Below are 19,137 nucleotides of genomic sequence, written 5' to 3'. Positions count from 1 at the left end.
GACCATTTACACTCCCTTCCTTCCCTAGATTGAGGGTACTGAGGCCAAGTGTCCCCTCAGCCACGATTGGCTAAAGTTGCATTTGCTTGGGTTTTTGAAAAGAAAGGTTTGCATTTTGATAATGCCTCGTACAACCTCAGGATATCCAAGAATGTTTTACATCCAGTGTCATCACTGTTGTGATGTAAGATTCCATCTCAAAAGTAGTTTGCACTGGACTCCTGGCAACTGCCGAACAACCCCCTCCCTCACCCCCACCCCAGAGGTCCCAGAGTCCCATGCAAATAGCAGTTGACCAATCCAGAGCCAGGAAAAAGCTGTTTCTCTTTTCATAGGACTGTCCCTGCCCATGATTGGATTGGCCAAGTTTCACACTGGGAATGCTGCCAATGGCACGAGACCGGAGAGAATCGGGGATCGGCCAATGGCACGAGACCAGAAAGAATCGGGGATCGGCAAATCAGCCAATGGCATGAGGCCAGAGAGAATCAGGGACCGGCGGCCAGCCAGTGGCGCAAGACTAGAGAATCAGGGATCAGCGAATAGCCAATGGCACGAGACCGGAGAGAATCGGGGATCGGCCAATGGCACAAGACCAGAAAGAATCGGGGATCAGCAAACAGACAATGGCACGAGACCAGAGAGAATTGGGGATCGCCCAATGGCATGAGACCAGAGAGAATAAGAGATCAGTGAGTAGCCAATGGCACGAGACCAGAGAGAATCAGAGATCAGTGAATAGCCAATGGCATGAGACCGGAGTGAATTGGGGATCAGCCAATGGCACGAGACCAGAGAGAATCAGGGATTAGCAATCAGTCTATGGCATGAGGCCAGAGTGGATCAGGAGCCAGTGATCAACGACTAACTTGACCACAGACCAGGAATTGAACCTGAGATCTTCTGGTCCAATTGTCAGGCTGCCTTTCCCTTTACATCCAGCGTACAGCATGGAAACAGGCCATCCGGCCCAGTCAGTCTGTTGGTGTTTCTACTCCACGCGGGCCTCCCTCATCTCACCCTATCACCATATCCTTCTGTTGATTTCTCCTTCACCTGCTTCTCCTTTAACGTATTTACGATATTTGTCTCAACTACCGTTTGAGGTAGTGAGTGTAGAGTAAAGGGTTAACATCAGAAGTATCCATGATGCTAATGTAATGATGACTCCAGATCACATGACTGAGGAGCAAGAGAGATCTGAAAGGAGGAGAAGCTCCAACCTCATGTAGAGTTCCAAATGTGTAACTACTTACTGTAAATAATGAGTAATGTTTCTAAGAAACTACTGACTTGAGCAGCGTACATTGGGCTATTAGACAACCCCCAAAACCCCCAGCCACACGACGAAAGAGTGAGTTCCATATCCAAGCTACCCTCTCCTGAATTGCTGTTGGATTTATTAGTGACCGTCTCGTCCAGACCATGAGCCTGCGGGTCAGTTGAGAACTTCAGGCGGGGGAGCAATAGATTTTTGTTGGGTGAGGATATCAAGAGCTGCTGAACCAAGGCAGAGGTCGATAGATTCTTGTTAGGCAAGGGCATCAAATGTTATTGGGGGTAGATGGGAACGTAGAACTCGGAACACAAATGATCAGCCATGGCGGAGCAGGCTCGAGGGGCCGAATGGCCTACTTCTGCTCCTATTTCATATGTTTGTGTGTTCGTACGGAAGGTGGGCAAAGGGATTTGACAAGCCATGATCTAATTGAATGGTGGATCAGACTCAAGGGGCTGAATGGCTTTCTCTTGGTCGTATACTCAGGTTCCACAAGATTACTGCAGTTTCAAAAGGAGACGCCGGACTGCAGAAATCCACGGTTTCTGTGATGTTAACTGTGAGCTCTCAGTAAATTCCTGCTGAGGCAGACTAATTAATCCCTTGTGCAGTAAAATGCATTCTATTGATACAATTATAGCAGGCTGCTCACGGAGTTATGGCTGGTGTTTTAAGTAGCACATTTTTCCTATTTGTTGAAGTAATTCATTAGGATCGTGTAACCCTGAGGAGAGACAGCCTGGCAAACCACAGCTCATCATTGTCTAAAACTGAGCCAAACTGAAACGTGGGAAGAACTTTACTGGGGGAATGTTGGCTAAGGTCCCTTGCAGGGAATGAAGGTAGGGGCCACTAACATTGAGAGGGTTACTACTCTCAGATGACCTGCCCCCGTCAAAAGATAAGTTGCAGGAACTCCTGGTGCTGTCCATTTTCTTCTAATTGTGCAGGTCGTTAAGCTCTGGATTAATTCGGGAATCTCGCCTGCGGGTTGTTAGTCCAAGTTTATAATCGAGAAATAAGTTGTGACGTACAATGGCTGTCTGTGCCAGAACTTGGAAAGAAGCCCAATCGATGATATCGGGTGTCAGGAATCAGAGAACCATACTGTTTAGAAGGAGACCATTCATATCATTGTTCCTGTGTCAGCTCTTTGAAAGATCTATGCAATTAGACCCACACCCCCTGCGCTTTCCCCCCAGCGGTGCAAATGTGTCTGTATTACAGCCTGTGATTCACCTGCCATTCCTGAGCCAATTTACCATTCCAATTTGTATGGGCCCCCATTCACAGTCTTGTCTTCTCACAACATGTTGACCTATTGCTGCACTGTCGGAGGGTCAGTACTGAGAGAGCACTGCACTGTCGGAGGGTCAGTACTGTGGGAGTGCTGCACTGTCAGAGGGTCAGTACTGTGGGAGTGCTGCACTGTCGGAGGGTCAGTACTGAGGGAGTGCTGCACTGTTGGAGGGTCAGTACTGTGAGAGTGCTGCACTGTCGGAGGGTCAGTACTGAGTGAGTGCTGCATTGTTGGAGGGTCAGTACTGAGGGAGTGCTGCACTGTTGGAGGGTCAGTACTGTGAGAGTGCTGCACTGTCGGAGGGTCAGTACTGAGAGAGTGCTGCACTGTCGGAGGCACTGTCTTTCAGATGAGACTTTGAACTGAGCCCTCTCAGGTGGATATAAGAGATGCCATGGCAGTAATTCCAAGCTGACCAGGGGAGCTCTCTTGGGATCCTGGTCAATGTAAATTCCTCTGCCAACTGAAAGCAGGTTAACTGGTGAAACTATGTGGGGGAGATTGGCTCTGCACCACTGTATTAACCATGTAAACTGTGTCAAAACAATGTGGCAATCAGATTTGTTAGTAAAGAGAATCAACATCTACCTACAGTCAGTCATACTATCACCACAAGATGTGAAAAAAATTCCAATCTCCCTTTCTATAAGTGATAGAAAGTTGGGAATCTCTATAGCTTCATTGTGACAAACCTCTTCTCTCTGGACGAGTGAAGGTTAAGGAATGACCTGAATGGATGTCTTTAAATAATGAAGGAGATCACAAATGTAGAGAAGATATTTCCACTTATGGGAGTTTGATACAACTGACACAGAAAATATGTTTCCGCTTGCAGGGTATGTGGGTGTGGCACCAGAACTAGCTCCATAAATGGAAGATAGCTTAGAATCTGGAACCAGGGGTCACTGTTTAAAAATAAGGGGCCGCCCATTTGAGACAGAGATGAAGAGAAATTTTTTTTTCTCAGAGGGGAGTGAGTCCTTGGAACTCTCTTCCTCAAAAGGCAGTGGAAGCAAAGTATTTGAATATTTTTAAGACAGAGGTAGATAGTTTCTTGATAAGCAAGGGGGTGAAAGGTTATCGGGGGTAGATAGGAATGTGGGGTTGAGGTTGCAATCAGATCAGCCGTGATCTTACTGAATGACAGAGCAGGCTTGAGGGGCTGAGTGGCCTACTCCTGCTCTTTGTACAGTCACTAATAAATTCAGCATGAAATTCAGAAGAAACTTCCTAACCCAGAGAGTGGTGAGAATGTGGGACCTGTTACCAGAGAGGGTGAGTGGGGTGAATAGTACAGATATGTTTAAGGGGAAGCTGGATAAACACATGAGGAAGAAAGGAATAGACGGATATACTGATGGTGAGATGAAGTAGAGTGGGGGTGGCTCTTTAAGGAGCATAAACATTAGAATGGACCAGTTGGGCCAAATGGCCTGTTTCTGTGCTGTACACTTCATGAAACCTCAGCTCAGCTGCAGTTTGGGGTGTAACAACAAGTCACAGTAATATCAGTCGTCAGAAATGTGCTCCGAGTTCCAGGTGCAGCCTAAACTGCGCAGGCCCCACTCTGTGAACCTGAGCTGTGCTGAATGTACAAATCCCTGGGACAACACATATTGGAAATTAGAAGGGGTGGAGTTGGCCGGCAATCAGGGAGGTGGTGGTGGGGGGCAGGTGGGGGGGTGGTGGGGGGGTGGAATGTATCACCAGTGGTGCAGTAAGAAGGATGCAGATGTAGAGAGTACCTTGGCCTGGCTATCCCAGGCCCCAATGTGGTGGGTAAAAAGCAGGAAAGACAAAAGGTAGAAGCAGTGGAACTCTTCACTTTGTATAAAGGTGCATCACTGCATTTAATTCACTAAATCCAGCTGACAGTCTAAACAGCGTCGATATTAAGTTACCAGGAGGAGAATGTTGTCCAACACATAATGTCTGCAAATGATATTGTACAACAATGACCGACAGTTCATCCTTGGGGCACTCCGATTGGCCTCAGTGCCTCTCCGAGCTATAGAGGAGAAGGGAATGTTTGTGCCAGATTTCTGTTTCTTGGCGCTAGGCCTGGTGTGTGTGCGTGTGTGCCTAACAGTAAAACTAACTTCAATGAAAACAGAAAATACTGGAACTTTTTACTTCAGATTTCCAACAGCTGCAGTATTTTGCTTCAGTCAACCTGCTGCAGTTGCTATAGAAACGGATTTTACACTGGTTCTGTTAAAGCATTGGGGCCTGTGTTATTGCTAAGAGTTTATGTTGTGTACAGTGTGGCACTGGCCTGTTTTGGGAGGATGAATGAGAAGAGACCGAAAGGTCTAATTTTAAAGAAACAGAGACTTAGCGGATTCACATAAACAATTTTCAAAGGTGGCAGGGCACACTGATAAAGCTGTTTTCAAAATAAAACATAACCGACATCCTTGACTTTATAAATAGAGACTTGAGCTGGGATTTTCCAGCTCCCTACTTGATGGGACTTGCCATGGGAGATTCGGTGTCCCAGCCAAAAATCCATTGACTGTTGGCAGGGCTGGACAATCCCGCCCTTGGAGTGCAAAACCTCAGGAAGCCCTGGCAAACCTGCATAAATCGCTGGTTAAGGCCCGAGCTGGAGCATTGTGCCCAATCTGTAGGAAGGGAGTCAAGGCCTTGGAGTGGCTGCTTTACCAGTGGCTGGTACCGGGGACCTGGGACTTCAGCTACACAGAGAGACTGAAGAAACTGGGATTGTGCTTCTTGAAGCAGGGAAGTCAAGATTTAATCGGTAGATTCCAAAGGTGGGGAGGGGTTGGACAAACCTTTTCCACTTGTGGCAGGGTCAGTAACGAGAGGCCACAGGTTTGAGGTTCGTTTGTCCGTGACTGTGAACCCAGTCGGGTAGAGGGAAGGGCGGCAAGGGACTGTCAAAGGCAGAGCCAAGCAGCACTGCAAAGTGCTTGGTGATAATACCCGGGGTGTTACTAAGCCGGTTTGTTTGCCATCTGGCTCATGTCGAGGGTGTCAAAGGCATCTCCCGTCTTATACATGAAGAGAGCCGCAGAGTCCTGAAAGTTTTCATCGACAATGGCACCGGGGACTTGGTCACCTATGCTAAGCATGTCGAGCGCAGGACTGCGATGGCTATGGGTGTGGTGTATCCAATGAAGCGCCAGGGGCAGATCCTGTATGGCTTTGCTGGTCAAAGATGCTTTAAGGTAATTGGCTTAAGAACCATTGAGTTATGATGAGCGGCGGAAGCAGACTCAATAGTAACATTCAAAATGGAATTGGATAAATACTTGAAAGTAGGGTTACCAACTGTGATTAAATGTATTCCTGGAGGTTTCATCCCTGACTTTCCCCCACGCTCCAGCCGTTAGTCGGCCAACACATCCATCCTGGTGGTGGACTGCCTTCCTGCGCCAATTGGAAAGCAAAAAGACTCATTACCCAATTGGATGATGCTCGACTGTCAACCAAACAGCTTTTATTTTCTCCCCCATTTCCAATATTTTTACATTGGGTAACAAGAAATGTTCAAAGAAAATGACATAACAGCCATCTTTTTTAATGTCCCGATGATTTTTCTCCAGGGTTGCACACAACAGTGTCCTGGGGATTGATCTTCAATTCCTGGAGACTCCAGGCCAATCCTGGAGAGTTGACAACCCTACTTGAAAGGAAATGTTTGCAGAGCTATGATGAAATGGATAGTTCGTTCACAGAGCCAGTGCAGACATGATGGGCTGAATGGCCTCCTATGCTGTATGATTATTTAGCCCACTTGTAACAATCCAAAGTGACAACCATAATGGCAGTCCAATAAGCTTTAACACACCACACTCTTAAACCCTCACCTCAAGTTGGTCCGATCCACCATCAGGTACACAATACCTGACTCTCCTACTGTTCACCTTCGAACTCTTTCTCCAGATATCAGTCACGTTTGGAAGGACAGGTTTGTCATGGTATCGCTGGACAATCCTTTGCAGTTCAGAAATGTTACACTCCCACCATTAACAATCTATCGGAGTCCCACTTTGTCAGCAACGGTGTCCAACCCATGATATGCAGTTCAAGATAGGCGTGCACTAAATTCTCCCTCTCTTTCTCTCTCTCTGTCTCTCTGTCCCTCTCTCTCTCACACCCACACAACCCCTGCCCTCCCTAGTTTGACAGCTTTCGATGTTATTTATTACTCTGTCATCATTGTGTTAGATTTACAACATGACGTCGTGTGAAAGCTGACATCTGTTGCAAGTGTTCTGGGAATCTGCTCACAAATACAATAATGTGTGAAGAATTAAAGCATTAACAAATCGCACCTGTTCTTGGTTTTATGTTGGTTGAGAAACCAATAATTTAATGGAGATATAATTCAGCTGTTTGCTTTTTGAAGAATGTTACACTGATTAGGAAAAAGGGGGAAAGACTTTCCAAATTCTAGAACCAGTATCTGCATCAAACAGGAACAGGTACAGCACAGGGTTAGATACAGAGGAAAGCTCTCTGCGCTGTCCCCATCAAACACTCCCAGGACCGGTACAGCACGGGGTTAGATACAGAGTAAAGCTCCCTCTACACTGTCCCCATCAAACACTCCCAGGACAGGTACAGCACGGGGTTAGATACAGAGTAAAGCTCCCTCTATACCGCCCCCTCAAACACTCCCAGGACAGGTACAGCACGGGGTTAGATACAGAGTAAAGCTCCCACTACATTGTCCACATCAAACACTCCCAGAACAGGTACAGCATGGGGTTAGATACAGAGTAAATCTCCCTCTACACTGTCCCCATCAAACACTCCCAGGACAGGTATAGCACGGGGTTAGATACAGAGTAAAGCTCCCTCTACACTGTCCCCATCAAACACTCCAAGGACAGGTACAGCATGAGGTTAGATACAGAGCAGGACTCCCTCTGCACTCTCCTAGCAATGTGTTCCAGTCCCTCATTGGACTAGACCCTCTTGCCCCCATGTGCCATTTTTCTACTTTTCACTCCAGCCATACTGTGACCTGTTTGACTAAGATTGCCATTTTATTCTGATGTTAAGACTGAGGAAACATGGCAAACATTGGCATTTGTTTAACAATGTGTCTGCTCCTTCATCCTAACCCATAGTGACAAAACCTGCAGACATTAATAAGAATAATGAGTCTCCAACTTGGCTAAGTATTTCAGGACATACTACCCAGGGGCTGAAATGTTGGTATTTGCTCCAAGTTTGGTGTTGATGGGTACATGTAACTTAAACTATCGATACCATCATCCATGTTGGGAATGATTACAAACTCCTTTAACTCCCCAGTAGCTGGATCTGTACCATTCTTTGCTGGCAGACTATTAACTCTGAAAGTATCGGATATCCAGATCCTATCTTATCCTGTCCTTTGTCTGGTGCTAATCACGTACCTCTCTGTAAGATTCACCATGTTCCTCCCTATGCCTGGTAGCTGAGGCTGTGTTCATACCCTAACTGCTGATCTGATTGAGGCTAAATTCTACTCCAGTTGCAGATTGAAACCAAGACCTGGTGTTGCGTAAGGTCCAGTGCTGTCTTATATGCCTGGATCGCATGGGGGTCAGCTATTCTCCCAAGGAATCATTTATATCACAGCTAATCATGCCACATCAATGTCCCTAATGAATTACTTTGAAGTGCCATTGTTACATGGGGAGCAATGGTGACCATTTTGTACTTGGCAAAGTCAGGAGAACAATGACATAAGAGACATAAGCAGGAGTGCACCATATATCCCAATGAACCTGCTCCACCATTCAGTATGATCATGACTGATCTTGGGCTTCAACTCCTGATGATAGTTTCATGATGACCTTTACTGAGACTAGCTTTCAATTCCAGATTTATTAATCGAATTTACATTTCACCCGCTGTCATGGTGGGATTTGAACCCATGTCCCCCAAGCATTGGCTTGTGTGTCTGGATTACTTGTCAAGTGACACGACCACTATGTCACTGTCTCCCCATAAATACCCATCTTCCCATATGCCCATTTTTGAAGATTTTCTTGAATGTTCCGCATTTTCAGGGTATTTTTTTACCCTCCTCTTCCCCATGTTATTTCCCCAGGAGGCACTATCTCTTACCCAGGTTGGGTTTCACTGGGACCCCAAGGTAGAGAGTATGGTGCCCCTCCAAGAGGGGCCCAGACCAGGCCACCCTGGCTGGAGTTAGTCGATCTCACTGAGGACACTACATCAAGCCTCGGGCTTAGGGAGAGGTGAAATCGGCCAGTTTCCTGCTTGTTAATGGTTACCCAGTGCAATCCAACTCTCCTTAGCTGAAAGGTTCCTTTGGGAGTGTGGTCAAACGAAAGATTCACAAGAATGGTTCCAGGGATGAGGAACTTCAGTTACTTAGATAGATTGGAGCAGTTGGCACTGTTTTCCTTAGAGAGGAGATTTGATAAAGATATTCAAAATCATGAGGAGCCTGGCCAGAGTAGATAGAGAAAGACTGTTCCCGTTGGTGGAAGGATCGAGAAGCAGAGGGAAAGGGCTTAAGGTAATTGACAAAAGAAGCAATGGAGGCATGAAGCAAAGCTTTTTCACCCACCGAGTGGTTAGGACCTGGAATGCGGTGCCTGGGAGTGTGGTGGAGGCAGGTTCAATTGAGCTTTCAAGAGGGAATTGGATTATTATGTGAAGAGGAAGAATGTACAGGGTTACACGGAGAAGGTGGGGGAATGGCACTAGGTGAGTTGCTCATTCCGGGAGCTGGTGCAAACATGGCGGGCTGAATGGCCTCTCACTGTGCTATAGCAATGCTGTGATTCTGCCCACTCCCCTTAATTCCCTGAGAGACTAAAAATTTGTCTATCCCAGCCTTAAACGTATTCAATGATGGAGCATCCACAACCCTCTGGGGTAGAGAATTCCAAAGATTCACAACCCTTGGAGTGAAGTAGTTTCTCCTCATCTCAGTCCTAAATGATCGGCCCCTTATCCTGAGACTGTGCCCCCGTGTTTTAGACTCCCCAAGTTATAAATCGCCTTAACGAGAATAGCTGAATGATGGCCATGAAACTGGGGGATGTTTTAGTCCTTGGGAAGACTGTCAAGGGATTGTCAATGCCAGTTTGAACCTTAAAAACGGGCTTAGTGAGACTCAGTGTTGCACCAGAGTGGAGCCTGGATCCATAACCTGCTGTCTGCGTGTGGAGAAGGGTACTGAGCGTTCCAGTTGAATGGTAACACTATCTCAGTTTTCCCATTGAGTCCAGTAACTAACAGTAACTTAGTATTATATTGCCACTGAGATTTGGAGCTGTGAGCGATCCAACGTCACTGCGATACTCTCGGGGAGTAAGGTTTACAGGAGTGCCACATCCACCAGTGCCATTGGAGGAAGGAGAATGATTTTACGCTCTGCACTCACCTTTATCCTTCTTATACAAGAGGTTTTATCTCTCTCGCTTTACCTGAAACATTTTCTAAGACTTTTCTGCTCAACCTTGCCTGATTGTTCTCATTTCTCTTTTTTTCTCCTGTCCTCCTCTTCCCTTCACCCCTGACTCCTCCCTCCCCCCTCTCCCCCTCTACGCCACCCTCTACAGTAGAGATTAAGGTAATAAAAGAGCTGCCCTGGCCTCCACCAGTAGGACAACTGGACAGCGGGACGCCAAAAGCTGAAGGGGACCTCCTGGTTTCTCACTGCCACCTCCTGCATCAGCATCACCACCTACACTCACAGCCCGTGCAGCCGCAACCTGTTCCTGAAGACAGCAGTGGTGGGTCCAAGAATTCAGTCAGTTATGGTCTAAAGTGTAACTGCTTTAAATGAAGGGGTGGGGGGAGGGGGGGTGGGGGGGGGCACTGGTGGTGGGGTTGGGTGGGGGAAGGATGGGGAAACCTGCTCTGTTTCCTGACTACGCATTGTGACACAGATCTGGGTCATTATTTAAACCAATCAGTTAGTTTCCCTCTCCTATGTTGACCTAGGTTTTAATCTCTTTGCCAGGGAACCACCTCTTCCCCACAGCTGCTTGTCCAGTGATCAGTCAGTAGAAGGTCCCATCCAACTAGGGCAAACAAGGCCTTTCCCCATCTTCTCTCTCCCTCTCACTCACTTCAACGACTTGCTTTGTTGTCACGTTCGATCCAACGGCGTGTGGTGTTCCCAATGATGAGGGGGGTTGTGATGAAGGAGATAGGGAGAAACTGTTTCCACTGGCAGGAGGGGAGGTAACCAGAGGACACAGGTTAAGAGAATTGGCAAAAAGGGCCAGAGGGGAACTGGGAATGGTCATGAATTGTAATGATCTGGAATGTGCCGCCTGAAAGGGTGGTGGAATCAGATTCATCTGTGACAGGAACTGGATAAATAGTTGAAAAGGAAGGATTTTCAGGATTCTGGGAGTAGAGCAGGCGGACTGGATCTTATCGGGTGGCTCTTTCAAACAACCAACACAAGCAAAATAGGCCGAATGGTTTCCTGTGCTGTATGATTCCACAGGTTACCCTGCTGGAGGAGTTGGACTGGGGCACTAGGACTGACTGTGTTACAAATAAGCATCCAGCCTGATGGACGATGTTGGTTTTGTGTTCCGGATCTTCACTGATCCGAGCCAGTATTTGACCTCATTGAAGTGTTACTGCTTCACAAAACAACTGACATTGCTCCCAGGCAAACTCTTCCATCTGGTAAAGGCTTCAAATCCCCCTTAAAGGGAGAAGATTTGGAGTAAGCTGGGCAGTTGATGGGACACCTTCTACCCCAAGGGTAATTGAGTTTTGGAATAAGTTGTTGGAGAATGTTGACCTTGCTGTTTAGGTTCAAGAAATCCCCACACTTAATAGCTTTACGCATAACTCTATAAAGTCCACATAAGCTACAAGAAAAGACCTTTATGCAGCTGGGTCTTAAAACTATACAACTTACTCAGAACACATCATTAGGACAGAAGTCATATTAACACTCTGGGACCCCAGGGGACAAGTTGAAATAAGATGCAGCCCTGAGGTGGCGGAGCAGGATGGGTTTCACCATATTCATAACCAAGAGGAAGGAAACTCCTTATTCTCACCAGTGAGGCCCCACTCTCGATCTCTTCTGAAGATTGCTACCTTCTGTGCTCTACGTTCTTTACCTCTTTTCACTTTTCTATTAAAGCCTAACCAAGCCTGCCCCCCGTTAATTATGTTGATTTTCAGATAGTATTACATCAAACCTACTGCTCAGAAACAGGCCATTTGGTCCATCTAGTCCATGCTGGTGTTTATGATCCACACAAGCTGCCTTCTATTGCAATCATCTCACCCTGTCAACATCTCCTTTTACCCTTGTGTTTGTCCAGCTTCCCCTTAAATGCACCCCTGCTATCCACGTCAACCACTCCTTGTGATGGTGAGCTCCTACACGATTAAAACCATAATTTATGTTATAAATTCAACTGAGTATTCAATTTCTCAGTCTTTTAGCCCATCTTGTGATTAACAATTAACTGTCTGTTTTATTTTCGTACCAAACTCTGCCTGTTTGGTTTGACCAAAGAGTCCTTTCTTCCCTTTTTTTCAGCGACTGCAAATCCCAAGTTAACCAGCTCGTTTCCTTTGTGAAGCACAAGTTACTCAACATGAAAATACATTTAGCAACAGCGTCACATACTCACTTGCCCATAAGATATTAAATATCACACTTGTCGAACACCGAGCACTACACTGTCCCCATCGAGCACTCCCAGGCAACGTTAAGTTGGGGCAAGAGGAAATTAGATGTGTTTCTGGAGAGTTTTGAGGGATGGGAGGAGGTGGATAGGTTGAGGGAAGCAAGGTGGGTGAAGGATGTGGCGAGACGGTGAGTAGAGATGAGGGATAGAAATGGTGAGAAAGTCGATAGGTGAGTTGGAGATCTATAAGAAAGAGATTGGCAAATTGTCTTCTGTTTCAAAAAGAACTTCTGTTTTTCTAAAAACAAAAAAAAAACCTGCCTTTTAACACTGTGGAAAATTCTTCCCATTCCTTTTATGTCAGGTGACTCTTCTAAAGTGCAGGTGGCTCATCCTCCAGTTGCTGTTTGTGGGATCTTACTGTGTATAGAATGTTGTGCGATCAACATTCCTGGGAGTTAGGGTTTGTCTTATAAGGAAAGGTTGAGCAGGCTGGGCCTATACTCATTGGAGTTTAGGAGAATTGCGAGGTGATCTTATTGAACCACACGATTGTGAGGGGTCTTGACAGGGTAGATGCTGAGAGGATGTTTCCCCTTGCGGGGGGGTATCTAGAACTTGGGGACACAGTTTCAAAATAAGGGGTCTCCCATTTAAGACAGAACGAGGTGGAATTTCTTCTCCCAGAGAGTCACTAGTCTGTGGAATTCTCTTCCCAGGGAGCAGTGGAGGTTGGGTCATTGAATATATTCAAGGCTGAGTTAGATTTTGGATTGACAAAGAAGTCAAGGGTTATGGGGGACAGACAGGAAAGTGGAGTCAAGGCCACAAGCAGATCAGCCATGATCTTGTTGACTGGCGGAACAGGCACGAGGGGCCGAATGGCCTACTCCTGCTCCTATTTCTTATGTGCAGCACCAACTTCTTTGCCAAACTGATATCCTTTCAAGTTCTGTCTCGTTCTGAATCCAACCCGCCTACAATAATACAGCTCCTAATGCATCAGTTCAGAATCGGAACAGCAATATTAGCCCTTAATAATGTGCCAACAGTTCTAAGAATGATCAAGTGTGGAAAAATATATTATTCATAAAATTATAATATAGATATTTATAGTATTGCGTGCCAAGTCAAACTTTTACCCAGAATAATTTGTTTTTAATTTTAGTGAGGGCCGTTGAAAGGTGAGTTTTTTTTCACATAATTCACGCTGACACCCAGTGCAGTACTGAGGGCGTGCTGCATTGTCAGAGGTGCTGCATTTCGGAAGAGATGCTAAAACCAAGGCCTGGTGTGCCCTCCCAAGTGGATGTCAAACATCCCGTGGTATGCTTTCAAAGTGGAGTGAGGTTACTCTTCCGGTGTCCTGGCTGATATCTATCCCTCAAACAGGAATCAGGTTATCTGGTCATTATCACATTGTTGTTTGTGGGAGTTTGCTGTGCACAAATTGGTTGCTCTGTTTCAGAAATGGCAACAGTGACTACGATTCATAAAGGACTTCATTGGTTGAAAAGCACCATGGGATGTCCCGAGATGAAAGGCGCTATAGAAATACAAATTGTTTTTTGTTCCATTTCTTTAACACCCTGTTCATTGTTATGTGTGGCCATTTTTTTCTAAACAACAGGCTTGAAAGGACCAATTTATGGTTCCACAATGGCCAACTTGGGAAGTGATGTTCAGTTGTGATTGACAGAATGTGGCACTCCAATATATATACGCAAGAAGAGGAGGAGGCCATTCAGCCCCTCCATTCTGTTTGAAAATGATTCATCTACACTTCAACTTTATTTTACTTTACCCTTCATGGGACGTGGGTATTATTGGTAAGGCCAGCATTGGTTACCCATCCCTAATTGCCCTTGAACCAAGTGGCTTCTCACACCATTTCAGAGGGCAGTTAAAAGTCAACCACATTGCAGTGGGGCTGGAGTCACATGTAGGCCAGACTGGGTAAGGACAGCAGATTTCCTTCCCTAAAGGACATTAGTGAACTGGATGGATTTTTACAACAAACTACAATGGTCACTATTACTGAGACTAGCTTTTAATTCCAGATTTATTAATTGAATTTAAAGTACACCAGCTGCCGTGGTGGGATTTGAACCCCTCTCCCCAGAGCCTGGGCCTTTGGGGATACTAGTCCAGTAATATTACCATGATGTCACCATCTCCCCCGGAAAAGAAGGTTGACTGGGTTCCTAGTGTCTGTTTAAATAAAAGTGAAATAAAAGATAACTTAATGTGTTAAATCTGTGAGCTGTGACTATAATTAGATCATATTGGGCATGGTACCATTCGTTTGAATTGGCACCACTGATGAATTAACGAGTAAAGTTTTATATAACAATGAATAATGAAAATACAAGGTCTCTTAACAGTATCTGAATGTAGAAGCCCTCCTGTGCTTCAAACATCTTTAAAATATCCTTCCTCCTTTTCTCTCCCTGTTATTTACTGCCCTTCCTCCCAACCCAACACCACCACTCCCTCCTCTCCCCCTACCCCTCTCGTTCCCACTCCTACATGCATGAAGGCCTCAGTCCTCCTGGCCTCAGTCCCATTGGCTCATCACCAGATTAGGATCAGGAGAGGGATTCCAGCCCGCCAAAGCAAATTTCAGTACCCCACCCCACCCCACCGCACTCCACCACCACCTTCTGTTGGCCTAGCTATCACAGTGCAGACGAAGGAATGACCTGAAATCTTCCTGACCTATATAGATCAGTAACTTGTTAAATGGATCCAAGCTGGATAGTGAAGTATGAACCTAGACACAGAAAGTGAAGTATGAACCTAGATTCTTCTCTTGATAGTAGATTTATTTACAGCATGCAGCATTACATCTCTCTGCCTCCTTCCCATCTACCAACACACCAGTGCCCCAGCAGTCCCTTTTTATACTCTTTTGAGAACTAGCAAAAATAAACTAATTAACAAATTAACTAATTCGCTAAATGGCGTCCCCTAAAAGAGACATAACTTACTCTGATCCCTAGATTAGTCCCAATTTGAGCCCGATACCATTTTCTTATACCCATACACACAGAAGCAAAGGATAAATCATGGACAAGGACAGATTCAAACCCAAGCAGGCAAAGCACAATGGAATAGTAATCCATCACCTTAACTTCTTGACCACCTCGGCATACAAAGGGTACTAGTGAACCAGATGGACTTTTATGACAATCCAATAGTTACTTTGTCACCAGTATTTAATTAATTGACCTTAAATTCTCCAGTTCTCACGGGATTTGAACTCATTTCTCCACATAATTAGTCCAGGCTCCTGGATTCCTAGTTCAGTACCATGACGATTATTAGTCCAGTCCTTCTTTATACATGTTCAAGATACTTAATCAACCAATACCGTCTACCCTGTTTATCCTTAATCTTAACAATACAATTAACATATCATTAACACAACTTGAAAATCTCATTGACAAAGCAAAATGAAGCCTTAATCTGCAAATTTCTTTTTGATCTGAATATTTCTTTTGGAAACATCTGTAGATTATTTTTTTTTAAAATGGTGGCTAGATTCCACAGATCTTATTTCCTGTCGTCAGATTTTGATCATGCTTTTCCATCAGTATTTCCCATTGTAAATTCCTATCAATATTTCACATGGAATTTTGCTATGTCAACTGTCATGACATAGCTGCAACCTTTGGCTACTAAGTGGCTTTGTGATGCCGGCTTCTGATATCCATATGCCAACTCCATCACAGCCCTGCATATCATAAAGTCCTACATCCATCAGCTGAATGTGGGCAAAGCCACGGACAACTTACCTGTTAGTATATGTGATTGGTTAGGGCTGGCAATTAGTATATGTAATTAATATTTGTAATTAGTTACTATATGCAATAAGTATTTGTCATTTTATATAGTTAGTATTTGTAATAAATTAGTATTTCTAATGCATTTGAAGTTAGTGTTGGTAATTTTAGTATGTGGTTAGTTAGTTATTGTAGTTAGTTAACGTACATGATTAGAAAGTGTAATTAGTCTATTTAATTAGTATTTGTAATTAGCTCACGTTCGTAATTAGCACTCAAGCCATACTTTGTAATGAATGAGATTTCTGAATTTGGAAGTGTGCTCGTTGTGGGAGCTACAATTCCCATCAGCCTTTCAGGTTCTGGGATTGTCAAAAACAATTGGCCCAGGGTCCTTGCTCCTGACCAGATTCCCAGTGTCAGGATCGACGTGAGCTACGATCCTGATTGCTACCCAGTGGAATGACCCCTTCTGGAAAGTACCCAAGTGTGGATATTGGCCAAGGATGGAGGTGGGCTCAACTGTGAGGTCTTTCACAGTCGGATTCCCCATCAACATTCTCTAACCTCCAAAGGGCAGCGCGTGTGGACAGCAGCTAGATGGTGATGGGAGGGGGTGGGGGTGACGGGAGGTGGTGGGCTGGCCTGTGATGCCTTTTAAAGCAGAATAGCCTGACATTCTGCCTGAGCTCACCCAAGAAAGATTGGCTGCTTGTGAGGTACCCCTGGAACCCAGACCACCCCCACAAAGAGGCAGCACTCTGGGGAAGGGGAGGAGTGAAACGACAGGTATGTGAACCCCAGGCAACCCATCCTACACCCCAGTATGCTGCCCACCCCAAGTATCCCTCACCTCCCATCCCAACTCTCCCCACTCTCCTGGCTATTCCTAATGAGCAGACCTTCACCCTGTATTGAACACAGCATGCCAACCCCAGACTATCACAGGCTGTGGACACTTGCTGGCGAGTGGGCTTAATCCACGCTAGTTAACCTAGTTGATCTGCATGTCTTGTGTGTGAACTGACCTGGATATCATTTCCCTTGTTGAACAGTGTGATGTTTTACAGTGTTCCGAGCATGTTAAAACCTCCTTCAGCACAGAAGATCCATGATGTAATTCTTTTTTCTTAATGGACTGCTGTAATCATGTGACACATGCATTCATTTGTACATAATAAATAATTTATTTTTTAAAAAAAATCTTTCTGCACTTTTTCTGTTGATATTCTTTTTCACTTGGTGCTAGATGTTTTGGATACTGACTGATTCTTTGCTGTGACTTACACCAAAACTTTGAAACCAATGACTTATTAACTCTAAATGTTTCTGTTTTCTTTATCTCCTGAGGATAATGGCTTTGGCTGGGGGTCCTTTAAGAAACATACGACCTCCAGTGTTGCCCCTGTTCTTCGTGTGAGAGCTGAGGCTATTTGACCATGGGAGCGGAGCCCCACTCTGTCCTCAGTCGAGGCACCCATCCTCCCCCACCCCACCCCAACCCGCCACACCCACAAACCCTTGCCCAGCAAGGGGTCAGTCACTGCCAGGAGGATAGATTTGTATATATCCAGGAAAGGCAGGGTGCTATAGTTTTAACCAGATCAGCATTGGGATAAGGAACAAGGGCTCAACGTTATTCCCTCTCCATGAAATGAAACTGTGATTTTGCAGCATGTGATTGATGTGCCCGCAGCATTGGCAGAGTGCAACCACGCCAGCCTCTTACCCTTGGGTTAAAGCTGGTACTCCCTGTCGGACCTGCGATAGTTAAAAGATGGTGAGAATTAGGGGGAGGGGGAGGTAGAGGATGAGGTATTTGGAGCTGGGGGGGCGTGGGGGGGGGGGAGGTTTGTAAAAGAGGAGCCATTGATCTTAGTGTGAGGGGTAAAACTGAGGAAGACGAGAAAGATTACAACAAAGAGAGCGGTTAGAGGGGAGAGAGACACTTGACAAGAGAAATTACAAATCACAAATGCTTGCTGAACTTGTGAATCATAGATTAGTACAGCACAGAGGAGGCCATTCAGTCCTTTGAGTTTGTACTGGCCCTTTTGAATCTTGTACATCATTTCATGAATCCTTGAGTCACTCTCTCTGCCTGTTGGGTTCTTTAGATGTCAGGCCCTGTTCCTCTTCCATCAGCTGCAGCCTCTCCGGGTGAATGATGTGCCCGTAGCATTGGCCGGGTGCAGCCATGCCAGTGTCTGACCCTTGGGTTAAAGCTGGCATTTCCTGCCGGACCTGTGCAGTTGGCTTGGGGCCCCTTGGGCAATTGGGTTTCTGCGTTGCGCTGGAGGCCCTGTTGCTAAGGGAGAGGGGTTGGGAAATGAGCCTTGGGGTGACGAATCATCTGCACACCTTCATCAAGCACCGTGTTTGTAACTAACAGCACAGTGGGTGTACCTACACCACAGGGACTGCAGCGGTTCAAGAAGGCGGCTCACCACCTCCTTCTCAAGGGGCAATTAGGGAGGGGCAATAAATGCTGACTTAGCCAGCGATGCCCACATCCTGTAAATGAATTAGAAGGGCTAAAACATACATGATTTGTCAAAGCTGTACTCACTTTGTCCATCACTCTGCTCATGCCATCTCCTGGATTGGCTTTCCATAACTCAAAGAGTAATTTTACAGACGACTCTTTCTCTTTTTGGTTTGGGGGTTTCCCTCTATTTTCCACCCCCATCTCCCAGGAGCCGCAGTGGGGAGGGAGGAGGGTAGTGGAGGGAGTGTCACGTGGTAATACGGCGATCTTTAAAATGATGAAAGGTTGTGTGGGAGAGTCACCACAGGAGAGAGAGAATGTTTCCTCTTGAGGGGAAGAGCAAAACTAGAATCCATCGAGATAAGATAGTCCCTAAGAAATCCAATCAGCAATTCATAGCGAGTTCCACATTCCCCCCACCCTCTAATTCACCTGGAGAGTGTAGCGAATGTGGAACTCGCTATGATGGGTATATTTAAAGGGAAGTTAGATAAACACATCAGGGAGAAAGGAGTAACTGATAGAATGAGATGAGGAAGGGTGGGACAAGGATCAAATGGAGCATAATTGCCAGCATAGATTGGTTGGGCTGAATGGCCTGTTTCTTTTATGTATGTTCTGTGTAACTAAGTGTGAGACAGGCTTGATTGTCCAGTTGGCCTCTTACTTCTGGC

The 19,137-nt window shown here is 45.7% G+C and overlaps 1 protein-coding gene across 2 annotated transcripts in view; it reads left to right on the top strand.

Annotated features, from left to right (window-relative positions):
- Positions 1 to 19,137, top strand: part of LOC121272114 (SH2 domain-containing adapter protein F-like) — a 204,501-nt gene that overhangs the window by 119,786 nt on the left and 65,578 nt on the right. The window contains exon 4 of one of the 2 annotated variants that reach the window (XM_041178566.1): positions 10,139 to 10,312. The exons of the other annotated variant lie outside the window; for it this stretch is intronic. Coding sequence (XP_041034500.1) covers positions 10,139 to 10,312 — 174 coding nt within the window. The remainder of the gene's footprint in view (positions 1 to 10,138; positions 10,313 to 19,137) is intronic. 2 annotated transcript variants of the gene reach the window in all.

This window comes from Carcharodon carcharias, chromosome 32 (assembly GCF_017639515.1).
Source record: "Carcharodon carcharias isolate sCarCar2 chromosome 32, sCarCar2.pri, whole genome shotgun sequence".
Lineage (NCBI taxonomy): Eukaryota > Metazoa > Chordata > Chondrichthyes > Lamniformes > Lamnidae > Carcharodon > Carcharodon carcharias.
Note: the sequence above shows the minus strand (reverse complement) of the source record. Positions and strands in the feature narration are given on the sequence as shown.